Source organism: Pelodiscus sinensis, chromosome 21 (genome assembly GCF_052426305.1).
Source record: "Pelodiscus sinensis isolate ZL-2025 chromosome 21, ASM5242630v1, whole genome shotgun sequence".
NCBI classification, from domain to species: Eukaryota; Metazoa; Chordata; order Testudines; family Trionychidae; genus Pelodiscus; species Pelodiscus sinensis.
The window spans coordinates 2,982,998-2,998,778 of NC_143072.1; the positions used below are offsets into that span (position 1 = coordinate 2,982,998).

The 15,781-nt window shown below is 44.2% G+C and overlaps 1 protein-coding gene across 3 annotated transcripts in view; it reads right to left on the bottom strand.

Annotated features, from left to right (window-relative positions):
* Positions 1-15,781, bottom strand: part of UBE2G1 (ubiquitin conjugating enzyme E2 G1) — a 45,542-nt gene that overhangs the window by 7,903 nt on the left and 21,858 nt on the right. The window contains exons 3-4 of one of the 3 annotated variants that reach the window (XM_075904367.2): positions 13,484-13,628; positions 10,244-10,341 (exon numbers count right to left, since the gene is read on the bottom strand). In XM_075904367.2, the coding sequence (XP_075760482.1) occupies positions 10,244-10,341; positions 13,484-13,628 (243 nt within the window). The remainder of the gene's footprint in view (positions 1-10,243; positions 10,342-13,483; positions 13,629-15,781) is intronic. The other 2 variants (XM_075904368.2, XM_075904369.2) reach the window with 2 other exon arrangements.

Sequence of the window (15,781 nt, forward strand, 5' to 3'; positions counted from 1 at the left end):
CATGGGGCTGGCAGCCACTGTATCAGAGGCAGCAGCATGGGGTACCAGGTGGGAACTAGTCTGGTTTAAAGACCAGCTCCCCTTGCAGACCAGCTGCTCATTGCCCAGTAACAGAGTGGCAGCAGTCCCTCTATGGGAGGTGGGTCTGACCTCCTGGACCCAGTGCAAGTCGAAACTGAGCTGGGCTACCTGCACGGTTCCTGATCCAGCTCTGCATTTAAAGCGGGGGAGGAGGGTTAATCGGTTACATCCGTACTCTAAGGCAGAGGTTTGCTTTAATATGGGTACAGTGAGTATTTTCAGTTTAATTGCAACCTTTTCAAAATTTCTGGAAAAAAAGTCAGTTATTTTTCCACAACTATAGTTCGAGACTATTCATATCATGATCATTAGAACTATAACATGAAGTGGTCCTGTGAGCCACTTTGAAGCCTCCATTTTCAGTTTAGTGAATTTTTCTCCCTTGTCTGGAGTTCAGAGTCTTCTAGTTAGTAACCCCACTGGCAAAGGCAGGTGCTTAGGAGTGGCTGTAAAGGTCTTCCCAGGAAAAAAAAAAGTCTATCAAAGCATATGAAAAGTGGGCAATGCCCACACCTTGGACAATTTGTGTGTGTGGGGCCTCAGGGTGTCCAGAAGGGTCAGGCTGGGGCTCTGAAGTGCACTGCTCTAGCAGAGACTGTAAGATTGCCTAGGGAGGTTGTAGAATCGCCAATGATGGCGATTTAAGAGCATGTTAAACACACACACCCCTACCTGTTAGGGAGAATTTAGATGGTGCTTGGTCCTGTCATGCATGCAGGGGACTGGACATCCAGAGGTCAAGTCCCCTTCAGTTCCATGATTATCTAGACCATGCCTAACAAGTGTCTAACTGGCTCTTACAAATTGCCAATGATGGAGATTCTACAGCCTCCCTAGGCTATTTGTTCAAGTGCTTAATTACCCTGATAGTTATAAACCTAAATCTTCCTTGCCACAACTTAAACCCATAGCTTCTTGGCCTATCAAAGATTAAGAAAAAAGGTGTCAAATGTCTCCCTCATGACAGTGGGGATTGGTCCTGCCTTGGGCAGAGGGCTGGACCTTGGCTCTGTGATTCTAGGACAGCTTTTTAAGAATGTTAAAGCAGTTGTCCCCCTCTGTCCTCTTTTCGGTAAGAGATCAACTCAGTTCTTTCAGTCTTCCCCTCACTGATCATGTTGTCTAGCCCTTTATTCACTGTTGCTCTTCTCTGGACCTTCTCCAAATCTTTTCTGAAATGTAACACCTAGAACTGGACACAATACTCCAGTTGAGACCTAATCAGCACGGAGCAGAGTGGAAGTATTATTTTGTCTTGCTCACAATGCTCCTGCTAATACATCTCAGCAGATGTTTGCTTTTTTTTGCAATGGTTGACTCATTGCTGGTAGGTAAGGTCCCATGGGAAGCAAGACCAAGATCAAAAACAACTGAAGAGACTTGGCAGTTTTTCAAAGGGACATTATTAAGGGCCCAAAAGCAAGCTATTTTGTTGCCTAGGAAAGATATGGCAAAAGATTGCCTTGGCTTAACCAGGAGATCTTGCATGATCTAAAAGATCAAAAAGGAGTAAAAAATGGAAACTAGGACCAATTACAAAGGATGAATATAGCTAACAATACAGGAATGCCAGGGCAAGATTAGAAAGGCAAAGGCACAAAACAAGCTCAAACTAGCTACAGGCATAAAGGGAAACAAGAGGACATTCTATCAATGCATTAGAAGCAAGAGGAAGACCAAGTATAGGGTAGGCCCACTGCTCAGTGAGGAGGGAGAAGCAGTAACAGTAAATTTGGAAGTTGCAGAGATACTTAATGACTTTTGTTTTGGTCTTCACGGAGAAGTCTGATGAAGGAATGCCTAACCTAGTGAATGCTAGTGGGAAGGGGGGTAGGTTTAGAAGATAAGAGCAAGTTAAAAATCACTTAGAAAAGTTAGAGGTCTGCAAGTCACCAGGGCCTGATGAAATGCATCCTAGAATATGCAAGGAGTTGATAGCTAAAGGCTCAGATACCTCCTCTATCATCTTTGGAAAATCATGGAAGACAGGAGATATTCCAGAAGACTGGAAAAGGGCAAATACAGTGCCCATCTCTAAAAAGGGAAATAAAAACCACCCAGGAAACTACAGACCAGTCAGTTTAACTTCTGTGCCAGGAAAGATAATGGAGCAAGTAATTAAGGAAATCATCCACAAACACTTGGAAGATAATAAAAGTGATAGGGAACAGCCAGCATGGATTTGTAAAGAGCAAATTATGTCAAACCAATCTGATAGCTTTCTTTGATAGGATTATCTTGTGGATAAGGGAGAAGCATTGGATGTGGCATACCTAGACCTTAGTAAGGCATTTGATAGTTTATTGATAAGAATATCCTGTGAGACTGTAAGCAAATACAACTTAGATGGGGCTACTATAAGATGGGTGCATAACTGTTCAGAAAGTAGTTAACGATTCACAATCCTGCTGGAAAGGTATAACAAGTGGGGTTCTTCAGGAGTCTGTTTAGCGACCAGTTCTGTTCAATATCTTCAACGATTTAGATATCGGTACAGAGAGTTTGCAGATGATACCAAGCTGGGAGGGGTTGCAACTGTTTTGGAGGATAGGGTCAAATTCAAAATGATCTGGACTAATTGGAGAAATGGTCTCAGGTAAACAGGATGAAGTTTAATAAGGACAAATGCAAAGTGCTCCACTTAGGAAGGAACAATCAGTTTCACACACAGAACGGGAAGCGACTGTCTAGGAAGGAGAATGGCAGAAAGGGATCTAGGGAGTTATCGTGGACCACAAGCTCAATATGAATCAGTATGACACGGTTGCAAAAAAGCAAACATGATTCTAGGATGCTTTAACAAGTGTTTTGTGAGCATGATAATTCTTCTAGACTTCAGTTGGAGTATTGTGTCCAGTTCCGGGCACCACATTTCAAGAAAGATGTAGAAAAATTGGAGGTGGTCCAGAGAAGAGCAAAGAAGAATGATTAAAGGTCTAGAGAACATGACCCATGAAGGAAGGCTGAAAGATTTGGGCTGGTTTAGTTTGGAAAGGAAGATTGAGGGGGGACATGATAGAGGTTTTCAGGTATCTAAAAGGATGTCACGGGGGGGGGGGGGGGGGGAGAACTTGTTCTTCCTGGCCTGAGGATAGAACAAGAAGCAATGGGCTTAAAGTGCAGCAAGGGATATTTAGGATGGACATCAGAAAAAAGTTAACTGTCAGGGTGGTTAAACACTGGAATAAATTGCCTAGGGAGGTTGTGGAATCTCCATCTCTGGAGATATTTAAGAGTATGTTAGATAAATGTCTATCAGGGATGGTCTAGAAAGTACTGGGTCCTGCCATGAGGGCAGGGGACTGGACTCAATGACCTCTCAAGGTCCCTTCCAGTCCTAGTATTCTATGATTTAGCTTGTGGCCCACCAGGACCCCTAGATGCTTTTCTGCAGTACTCCTCCCTAGATATAAAATGGAAAGTGACTGTATGAAACTCCTTGCTTCTTCCCGAGTACACTGCATTTGTTCTTGTTGAACATCATTCAAATTATAACCCTATCCTCTTAATACTTGCTTGTGGACTGAGGGTTTGCTTTATGATGTACTCTCTATGCCATTATCTGACTAAGTAGATTAAGGTATTGAACAGATGCAGAATTGATCCCTGCAGAACCTCAGCCATTATGCCCTTCCAGCATGACTAAACAATTGATAACTACTCTTGGAACAGTTTTCTAACCAGTTTTGCGCCCATCTTCTAGTAGCTCCATGTAGGCTAGAATTCCTTAGTCTGAGAAGGTCTTGCAAGACAGCTTCAAGTTTTACTAATGTCAAGATATACTAGGTCTACTGTCCCGGCTCCCTCCACAAGGCTTATTACCCTTTTGCAGAAAGCTATCAGGTTGGTTGTACAGTAGACTTCTGATAATCCGGCACCTTTGGGACCCAGGGGTACTGAACCCTCCCTCCTGTTGCAGGGAGGCAAAGCCTGCGAGCAGAGGAAGGGGAGAGGCGGCGAGAGGCAGGCAGCTGCATTCAGGAAGTTCTAGTCAGTTACACTTACTCCAGCTGGATCCACAGCCGACAGGCTGCTGCTGAAACTCACAAGAGATCATCTCCCCTCCCTTGTGAGTTTCAGCAGCAGCCTGTCACCTAGGGATCTACCCATTCCCACCGCTCCCCCTCTCCCCTCCAGGCAGTAGAGAGGAAAGGTAGACTGCGAGCCTGTTGCCGGGGCAGTGTAATTGATTAGAACTTCTTGAAACAGCTGCTTGCCTCTCCCTCCCTCCCTGGTTCTGCCGCTTGCAGGCTTTGCCTCCCTGCAGCAGGAGGGAGGGTTTGGCACACCCCCGCCAACCTCTACCTTCCTCTGCCCCCCCTCCTCCAGGCAGTAGAGAGGAAAGGTAGATCGAGAGCCTGTCGGCTGTGGATCTAGCCTGGGGGCAGTGACATTGACTAGAACTTTCCGAACGCGGCTGCCTGCCTCTTGCCCGCTCTCCGGTTCTGCCCCTTGCAGGCTTTGCCTCCCTGCAGCAGGAGGGAGGGTTCGGCACACCCCCGCCAACCCCTACCCTCTCCTGGCCCCCCCTCCGGGCAGTAGAGAGGAAAGGTAGACTGAGAGCCTGTCCGCTGTGGATCCAGCCCAGAGCAGTGTAATTGACTAGAAATTCCTGAAGCAGCTGCCTGCCTTTTGCCCCCTCTCCACCACCCTGCAACATGACGGAGAGTTTGGCACCCCTGCCCCTGACCTCGGTCCCCTTCCCTTCCCTCTCCCCTTCCACTCCCGCCCCCCAGAGGCAATAGATAGAGCAAAGATAAATTGCAAGCCAGTCGCCTGCAGATCCAGCTGCAGTTAGTGTAATTGACTAACAACTTGAAGCAGCTGCCAGAGCACTTCCGGGTTGCAGTTGGTGCCGGACCATCAGAGTTTTACTGTATATGATTTGTTCTTGACAAATTCCTGTTGTCACTTATCTCCTTACCATCTAGGTGTTTAAGAACATAAGCACAGCCATACTGGGTCAGACCAAAGGTCCATCTAGCCCACTATCCTGTCCTGACAGTAGCAAATGACAGGTGCCCTAAAGGAGTGAACAGAAGAGGTCAACATCAAGTGTCTACCCACTGTCACCCATTTCCAGTTTGACAAACATAGGCTAGGGAGACCATTCCTACCCATCCTGGCTAATAAGTATTGATAGCCCAAACCTCCATGAGGATATCTAGCTTTTTTGAACCCTGTTAAGGCCTAATCTTTACAACATCCTCTGGCAAGGAGTTCTACAGGTTGACTTGTTCTTTTCATCCTGCCACTTATTTCATTTGGTGACCTCTAGTTCTTGTATCTCCATACCAGCCATGATTTTATAGATTTCTATCTTATTCCCTCCTTAGTCTCCTCTAAGCTAAGAAGTTCCAGTTTTACTATTCTCTCATATGGCAGTTATTCCAAATCCCTAGTCACTTTTGTTGCCCTTTTCTGAATTTTCCAGTGCCAAGATCTTTGAGAGGTGACCACATCTGCACACAGTATTCAACATGTGGGGCATACCATGGATTTACAGAAGCAATAAGATTCTCTAGCCCTTTAATTCCTGTTTGCTGACTGCTGCTGCACCATGGATAGTAGAGATGTTAGATATCAGATTATTGAATAGTCATGTAACAGCATGAATTATTGGTTAAACAACTATTCAATAGTCCCTGGGAATGGGGCTGGCAGCCAGTGCACTCCACTCAGGGAGCCCCCTGCCACCCTGCAGTTACACAGGACTGGTCCCAGTATGAAACCCCACAAGACATTACCTCTCTCCTTTCTGAGAATCTCCTTTCTGAGATTCTTCTTTCCAGAAAGCCAAGTACACTATATCCACAGGATCCCCTTGTCCACATGCTTGCTGACTCCCTCAAAGAGCTCTAGTAGATTGGTGAGGGATGATTTCCCTTTACAGAAAGGATTTTGCCTCCCCCCCCCCCCCAATGTTATATTCATCTGTGCATCTGACAATTCTGTTCAATAGTTTCAATTAATATGCCCAATCTTGAAGTTCGATTTACTGGTCTGCAATTACCAGGATCACCTCCAGAGCCCTTTTAAAAAATTGGCACCACATTAGCTATTCTCTATTCATTAGGTAGAAAAGAGGATTTAAATAATATATTTATTACTGTACAGCTACTGTTAGTAGTTCTGCAGTTTCACATTTGAGTTTTCATGACTACCATCTGGTCCTAGTGACTTGTTACAGTTTAGTTTGACCTTTCATTTAGAAGATTTTTGGAACACATTGACAGTGACAAATCTGAAGAATTGTCCCCTAAAGAGAATGGCTCAGGTTTGGGAATCTCCCCAACATCCTCAGCTGTAGAGACCAATGCAAAGAATTCAGTTAGTTTCTCTGTAATAACCTTATTGTCCTTGAGTGCTCCCTTAGCATCTCAATCTTCCAGTGGCCCCACTGGTTGTTTGGCTGTCTTCCTGATTCTGATATCCTTAGCAGATTTTATTTTTTGGCTAGCTATTCTTCAAATTCCCTTTTGGCTCCCCCCCCCTTTTTTTAAACACACAAACTTTGTGAGGTTATGCTTCTGTTTTTCCTCACTATAATTTAACTTCCACTTCTTAAAGAATGCCTTTTTCCTCACTGTTCCTTTTTCTTAGTTAAGCAAATCACAGTGGCCCTTTTCTGGTTCTCTTACTATGTTTTTTAAATTTGGGGTATACATTTAAGTTGAGCCTCATTATGGGGTCTTTGAAGTTTCCATTCAGCTTGCAGGGATCTCTCTTTTGGTACTGTACCTTTTAAATTTGTTTAACCTCCTGATTTTTGTACAGTTTCGCTTTCTAAAGTTAAATGCTACGGGGTTGGACTGGTTTAGCATTTGTCCTATCACAGGGATGTTAAATTATATTATGGTCACTATTTCCAAGTAGTCCAGATATATTCACCTCTTGGACCAGATCCCACCCTCCCACTTGGGACTAAATCAAAATCACCTCGTGGATTCCAGAACCAGCTGCTCTAAGCAGCAGTTATTTATGGCATCAAGAAACTTTATTTCTGCATCCTGTCCTAAGGGGATGTGTATATGGGCAATATGGGGATAACTGAAATCTCCATTATTATTATTGCAGCGTTTATTTTTATAGCTTCTAACCTCCCCTAGCATTTCATAATCACTATCGTTATCCTGGTCAGTAATCTATCCCTACTGCTATATTCAAATTAGAGCATGGTATTACTATCCATAAAGATTCAATGGAACAGTTTGGTTCATTGAGAATTACTTCATTTGATTCACACAGTGCTGCTCCCCCATCAACATTACCTGTTCTGTCCTTCCAGTATGTTTTGTACCATGTACCCATTCTACCACGCTTCTGTGATGCCTATGTCAATATCTTCATTCAGTACAGGTCATGCTAAATCAGCCTTTTTATTTAGACTTCTGGCATTTAAATATAAAGCACTTTTAAAGTCTTCTCAATATTTAGCTGTCTGCCATTTCCTTATGCGACTCGTTTGACGGATCTCAACCATACTTTATCTGCCATCCTCTCCTCTTTATTAGGACACAGATTCTCTATTAGACTCCCAGTAAGGTATGTCTGTCCAATCCATGTGCTCCACCACACCTGTTGGCTCTCCCCTCAGTTTAAAACCTGCCCAGTGATCTTTTTCATTTTAATTTTAAGGTGCCAGCAGTCTGGTTCCATTTTCTGAATATGGCAGTGGTTCCCAACCTTTTTTATGCCAGGGATTGGCAAACACATTCACAAACCTTGGGTGGACTAGTAACACTTTTATTTGCATAATGAATATGCAGATACAGTAATTACTCATTTAACACGTGCCCACTTAACACATTTTCACAATAGCACGATTTTATTTTTAGGGAGTGTTTTTTGAACACCACAACCGTCCCCGAAATAACACGAAAATAATCAAGTGACAGACTACATGCAGCAGTACAAGTTGGTGAAAAGAGTGGTAATACGCATGAGCGGCTGAATACACGTGGTAACAGCGCTCCTCCGCTCACTCAGATGTTTATCTTTGTGTCTGCAGTGACTGGTGTTGCTAGATATCTAATGCTGACATTGACAACCCAGCACCAACAAAAAATTGACTTTTCCACCACCACCACCTGAAATGCAACCCCCACCTTTTCCATTATTTTTTAATGGGAAATTGACCCTGCATAGCACGTTTTTGCTTAGCACGAACATTTTCAGAAGTGTATCTACAGAGTTAAATGAGGAATTACTGTACAATGTTACCTGACTGCCTGCCCCAACCCATCCCCTATGCCCCATTAACCTCTGACACCTATAGCCCATGCTAACACCCTCTTACCATGTGAGCCCACCTCATCCAACACTCCAGAGGAGCATGGCTGTTACTGCCTTGCAGAAAGGGGGAGTGGCTGTTGCCTCCCCAAGCACCTTTTCAAAGTTTCTGGAAAAAAGTCAGTTATTTTTCCACAACTATAGCTCGAGACTATTCATATCATGATAATTAGAACTATAACATGAAGTGGTCCTGTGAGCCATTCTGAAACCTCCATTTTCAATTTAGTGAATTTTCTCCCCCTTGTCTGGAGTTCAGAGTCTTCTAGTGAGCAACCCCGTTGGCAGGGCAGAAGGGGGTGGGGGGCTGGGAGGAGGAGAAGAGTTGCAGCCTTGCTGCCATTACCGAGGGGGAAGGAAGGAGGCGCCTCCTTCTTTGCCTCCTCCTGCCACCAGCAAAAGCTGCCGCTAGGGCAGAGTGTGAAACCCCAGCTGGCTGCCATTACCGAGGGAGGTACCTCTTTGTCTGCCTCATTGTTGCCAGCAAAAGCAGCTGTGTGGGCAGGGGGAAGTGTCCGTTGGTGGCACGCGCACTCCCTCCTCCTTCCCCAAGGGCAGAGGAGGGAGGAAAGCGCCTCCTGCTCCATTTCAGTCACCATGGCTGCTGGAGCTGAGCCGCTGCGAACAACCAGCTTGAGCTTTGGTAGCTGCTGTGAGTGTCAACAGCCAGCAGGTTGCAGCCCAGCAGCTGGGAATTGCTGATTTATGGAGTCTATCCTTCCTGTATAGACTCCTTTTTCCCAAAAAAAGTTTTCCCCAGATCCTAATAAAGCAAACCCTTCCTCCCTACACCATTATCTCATCTCACCCATGCACGGAGACCCTGTAGTTCTGCTTGGGTATCTGGCCTTATACATGGAATTGAAAGCATTTTAGAGAACACTGCCACTGTGGTTCTGGATTTCGATCTCTTTCCCAGCAGCCTAAATTTGGCTTCCAGGACCTCTCTCCTATACTTCCCTATGTCATTGGTACCTATGTGTACCTCAGCTACCAGCTCCTCCCAGCACTACACAAGTCTATCTAGAGGTCTTGAGAGATCTGCAACCTTTGCACCAGGCAGGCAAGTCACCATGCAGTTCTCCCAGTTACCACAAATCCATCTGTCTGTTTCTAATGCTAGAATCCCCCATTTCTAACAGCCACCTTTTCCTAAGGACTAACCCCGCAGAGGTTGAGAGGATACCACAACATCTGAAAGGTGAGTCAACTATGGAATCGTTTCCCTCTGCTCCAGTTGGATGTTCTCCTTACCGGACACTTTCACCCTCATCACCACAGATGCTACCTGACTGGGGGTGGGACCATTCTACGTGTCCCGGAAAGCCTTAAACATGTACCTCTGCGCCTCCCTTAGTACCTCCAATTCAGCCACCCTGGTCTCTAAAGTGTATGTGGTCTGAGAGACAGGAGCTCCTTGCACGAAAATAAACACATACACCACCTGCCAAATTCACTGCTTAATTATTTGCTCCTTTATCTTTCCTGGTACAGAAGTCAAGCTGACTTGTCTTCTGACATTCCAGCTTGTATCTGCCAAGCTAGTGATGTAAAGTTAACCCAGTTTTCTTCCAGCTCAAAGATGATCATTAAGGCAGCCCCCAACAGTTTGCCTGGGCCAGATATTGCCCATTAATACATGCCACTTAAACCCTGGTACGGCAGATGTGGATGCTTGGAGCACTGTCGTTGAGATCACTAAGTGTCATGTATGGAGAGGAGAAGAAATAGTATATTACAAGGTGAGGCAGCTAACTGTAGCCGTTTCAGGTTTTACAACACAAGACCCATGTGACCTCTGGGTAGTCTTTTAGTCACATCTTCCTTTTCATTTACAAATACAGAAAGCTAAAACTGTAGCAATTCTTACCATTTGGATGCCAGATTTCTGTGATGAACTTCATTTTCGGCGGCCTGAGAGGATAGTCTTTTGGAAAAGTGAGATGAGCCTTGAATACGCCACCTTCACTGGGGAATTAAAGAATTATCAGTAAGTAGTTCTTTGGAAGTCTCAAACAAGAAAATTAAGCCAGAGTGACATTTTTAACCTCTATTAGATGTAAACCTTTTGTAATGTTGGCATCCATTGTAATTGTATTAGCTTACACAATGGATGGTTAAGAACCTTTTACAAGCTACTCACCATCCCCTCCTAATACTCAGACTACAATATGGAACATTTTATTTTTGCAGAGCACAAAGCTTCATTATAACAATTCCACAGAGCTCTCAGCTAGCTCAGTGATTAAACATTTAGAGCCACTGGTTACAAATTCACCTGCCTGACTCCCACTGCCTTATATTGGCTGGCGATACCGTCAATACTTGCAATTCAACTCCCAGCAGAAGAATAAGCATACAACTTAGTCAACTCTTCAATTGATAGGCCTGCTCTATAGCTAGGTTTACTGGTGCAGTACCGAGTTATGAATACCAACTAAATCAAGGAATCTCAGGAAAACTTGCTAAACTGTGTCCAGGGCCCTTACCACCATCATTTTTTTACTGATTCTTCCAATGGCAGATTTCTGCACTTGGATACCCGTGGGCTCCAACAGCACAGTCAAGTTATTTTCTAGCATTAGTAGAGAGAATCTCTGTGTTATCCAATTTAAATGGCTACGTGTGAGTTAAACAAAAGAGAGGTCCCGTCCTATCCTGGCATAGATTAGGTACAAATGCATCCATACTCAAAAGCCTAACTAATTTGGTTGTTTAAGTAGGAAGGTTTGAAGCCAAGGAAGCTAATTTTGGTAGCCAACCCCTATGCAGATAGAAACCCTAGAAATAAGCAAAGATTTCACATTAAGGCTTGTCTCCTCTTACCACACACTGCCTTTATTCCTACTGCAACTGAACATATACTTCATGGACAAGGCCTATCACTGAAAGTTGGGAAAGCAGGGTGTTGAAACTCTCATGCTATTGGCAGACTATGACAGCGTTCTCTCACGGTTGCCACTGTCAGCTCAAACGGCTACATCTTTAGAGGCCTAGATTGCTAATGAAGATTAAGACTCTACAATCTGAAGTTCAGACATTGATAGGATGTGGGATACTCATGATATATTACTGCCTGATTATAAGAGGAAAGATTGAAGCAGAGTGCTGTTCACAAAGAGACAGCTAAATACTGATACCTCTGCATTAGTTTATTGTGCTATCAAGAAATCCTAAATCCCTGGGAGGGAAACAGAATTAGTGGCTTGGGTATTATACATGGTATTGAGTTTTAAGAGGCTCTACAATCTACGTTCTCCTATTGGGGATTTTTTTTTTTTTTTTTTTTTGGACAACACTGATGTACTTCTCTGGGTGATATTCATTGTAAAAAGGTCTCATTCTCATAGGAGTGAGAACTTAAGTCCCTAAAGGAGAAGGCATTGCTGAGACATGCATTAAGCCAACAATTAACTCCTTCAGACAGAAAAGCTATTGCTATAAGCAAGCTGATGTGCCTTTATTAATAAAACCCTACAACTTCGCAGTTTATACTTCTTATTAAAAGTTAGGACTCATAACAGGTGTTTCCCATTTCATACTGGGCAGTGAACAGAAAGACCGACAAGACAGGACTCTCTGGCTTGTGAATCCAGATGCTTACAGAAACAAGCTAGAAAGATAAGTTCTGTTTAAAAGTAATTAAGTCACATAGTCTAATGGTTAAAGAAGGAGTCAAGCTCTCAGAGTTTACTTAGTTTGATCCCCAGACTCACACCTTGAACAAGTTGTTCAGTTCCCATCTGAAGTCAGCAAAGCTGAATGACAATAAGAATAGGCCATTTCCTGGGAATAGGAAACTGAATGGAGTGCAGCAGTCAAAGTCAACCAATTGTGTCCTACTTCGGTACCAAGTTGCAGAGTGTGTTTCATTGCAAGCTCAAAGCATGTCAACAATTGAAATTTGGAGATCATTCTTTCAATCAGTCAAGTAGGGGCAATGCCTCCCTCACTGAGGCAGCTGCTGGCCTTTCCCTGCTGCAGATGCTTAGCAGTCCCCTGCAGAAAGCAAATCAGTATTCTTGGCATTGGATTAGTCCTGGATCCTCTACTACCAGGCTGAGCTGGGAGCAGGAAGCTTTTCAGAGAAAAGGATATACCTTGTTTGAATGCCTGAGCCTAGGGCAACATTTATCAAGTTAGGGATCCCCAGAGGAAGTTACAAGGCTAGTAGGGGGGCTCGTGATATTGCCACCCCCACTTTGTTGCTGCCTTTAGAGCTGAGCAGTCAGAGCAGCAGCTACTGGCCAGGTGCTCAGCTAAAGGCAGCACAACTGCCAACATCAACACAGAAGGAAGGATGCCAAAGTATTGGGAGGTAGGGGTAGGTCAAAAAAAGTTAGAGCGCCCCTGGCCAAGGGAATACCTTGCAGAAAGTGGTTACTCCTTCACACAGGCATTCATGAGAAGGAAGGGAAACAGGAAGGTGAGAACCTAACAAGTTAGAGCTTCCAGATTCTCTGCACAACTGTAATTCTAAGCATATTATCTACAAAGTGACCATTAACATCCCTAATCAGTGGGGGCATGCCCAGGCCCACCGCACATGCACACGCACACGTACACAGCTGCTCCAACCTGGCTGGAGCCCCCCTCCTGCCCTGGCCACAGTGGGCTGCTCCCAGGTGGCTGAGGTAGGCCTCAATCGCAGTGCAGGAGGGAAAGCGGAAAGCACTCCATTTAGCTGGTTAACCAATTGAACTTAATGTTTAGCCGGTTAAACAGGATTTTACATCCCTAATAAAGAGTGCCACCCTGAATTACAATTTACATTTGGCTGTCTGCTGTTATGAAGATGGTATCATGGCATCTTATGTGCTCTCATATCTGTGCAATCCATTTGTCAAGAAGAAAGGTCACAAACCGATATCCGACTGGCATGCTCCTACTGGAAATATGGCACACTGCTTGGCCCTTCCCACCTACTACCCCACTGAAATTTTCATGACAGTCACTCAAAATTATCAAAACCTTTGATAGACCTGAATGAGAGCAGTTTATTCCTGGCTCTGTTTTGAAATACTTATGCCACATGAGTTGAGATGTTGCTTATGGATGCCTGAGGCATTTACACTAAATACCTCTTCCTGTGCTTTCAGTTTCAGCTCACCTTGTATGCCCCCAAAAAGTCCAGCACCCCCACTTCTGATGTGACCTGTCCATCAAAGCTGAGCTTCTGATAATCATTGTCTCAATGTGGTTTGTTTTGTTTTTTCCCAGGATGAAAAGTTTGATACTTGGTCTTGCCAGCAGACCTTCAGAAGAGAGCAAAGACAGCATTTCTCACATCTGCATAAAGGGAGGCTACAGTGTATATCAGTTTCGTTGACAGTTTGATGATATGCTGATTGAGTAACCTATGATGAATGATTCAAAAAGCCTGGAGTGCTTCTAATTTTTTGTTTGGTATTTCTTGATGTAAAGAACTAGTATTACGTGAAGTGTTTGACATTCTTTTTATACCACTGAGGGTAATGTTAGTGCAGTGGCTGTGGTTGATGGGACTGGTTAGAAGAGTATTTCATTCCCCCCCCCCCCCATGTTGATGGTGAATCCAAATTGTTTGGTTGCCTTTGAGAACCTGCCCAAGATTGCCTGCAGATCACTTAATCTTAGTGTAAGTAGAACACAATGAGCCACAAAAAGGACTTCAACATACTGGTTCCTCAAGGGCTTGTCATAAGCTTTTGGAGACTGAAGACTCTTGTCTGTTCTTTACCTAAGTAGATGCCCTTTGGAAGGTTGTCATTTGCATAATTCAGAATGGCTGTGAAGAGGCCCCAAAAGGACTGGTGCCAGCATGCAGCTTGTTTCAGCCCACTAGATATAGGGGAAATGGTTTGAGAAGCCTCTATTTTGTGGGTTTAAGAGAAGTACCTCTGAAGACTGTTGGATAGTTGCCATGGGAATTGCTTTTAAATGGTCCTCATTTACAGCCAGCTTTCAACATGCTAATGGCCACACTGGATCAAGACCAATGGTCTATTTAGCCCACTATCTTGCCTTCTGAAAGTGGCTGGCACCAGATGCTTCAGAAGGAACGAACAGAACAGGGCAATTTATTTAGCACTCCAACCACAGTCATATGCTATGTCTAGACTGAACACTTTTTTCGACAGAGGCTATGTCAACAGATACTGTCGACAAAGCCTCTGTTGAAAAAGAGCGTCTAGACGACAGTCAGTATTGTCAACAAAGATGCTTTTTTTTTTTTTTTTTTTTTAAAGAGTCTAGAGGCTCTTTCAAAAAAGCAGTTTGCATGCAATAGCGCCTTTTTTCAAAAGTACTTTTGAAAAAAAGGCATTATTCCTCGTAAAATGAGGTTTACTGATGTCAACAGAATGCGGCGGTAGTATAGATTCAGTTATAGTTTTGTCGACAAAAGCCAACTTTTGTTGACAAAACCCTGTAGTCTAGACATACCCATACAGTCCCAGATACTGGAAGACAGAGGTTTAGGGACAGCCACAGTAGGGCCGTGTCCAGACTCAGGGTTTTTTCAGGAAAAGTGCCTTTTCCCGAAAAAACTTCCCCTGCGTCCAGACTCAAGCCGCGTTCTTTCGAAATTATTTCGAAAGAACACGGCTTTTCTTTCGATGGCGGTAAGCCTCATTTCACGAGGAAGAACGCCTTCTTTCGAAAGCTCCTCTTTCGAAAGAAGGCGTTCTTCAATGTAAAGAGGCCGTCTTCGAAAGAGAGCATCCAGACTCGCTGGGTGCTCTTTCGAAAAAGCGGATTTCTCTTTCGAAAGATCCGCCTGCAGTCTAGACGTAGCCTAGGAGGGCTGCATACCCGACATATTGGCTAATAGCCATTGTATGCACTTACCACAACTTGCAGTTAACCTATGGAATTCTGCCAGGGGATGTAGTGAAAGCCAAAAGAATTAACACGGAGAACAGATTCCTCAAGGACTATTAGCCAAGATAGTCAGGCATATTACCCCCTACTGCAAGTGTGGATCAGAGGATGGATCACTCAGACTCCCTGGTTCTGTTCATTCTCCTGATGCATCTGGCACTATCAGCTGTCAGACTACTGATCAATAAGGACCATTCTTATTTGACAACTGGGTGCAAAGTAAGAATATGAAAGTAACCATGTACACAGTAAACAGATGAGCCTGGGCTCATTGGTTAATGTTCAGTTACATGCAGGCTCCCAATACACATGGGGAGTCAGATTAAAAGCCAGCCCCTGTGGAGCAGACTGCCACCCTGTGTGTAACCACTGAACATTTCAGTGGCTACATGGTTGCTTATTAAAATTTTAACATCCCTAGTGCAAAGTAAAGATTAATGAGGAACATGAAACAGTGTGACTATTCCATCTTTGAAGCATTACCTCTTCTACACCTCACAAAGCTGTGAGTGGGCAGCAGCAGCAGCCGCCATGTCTTGACCCTTTA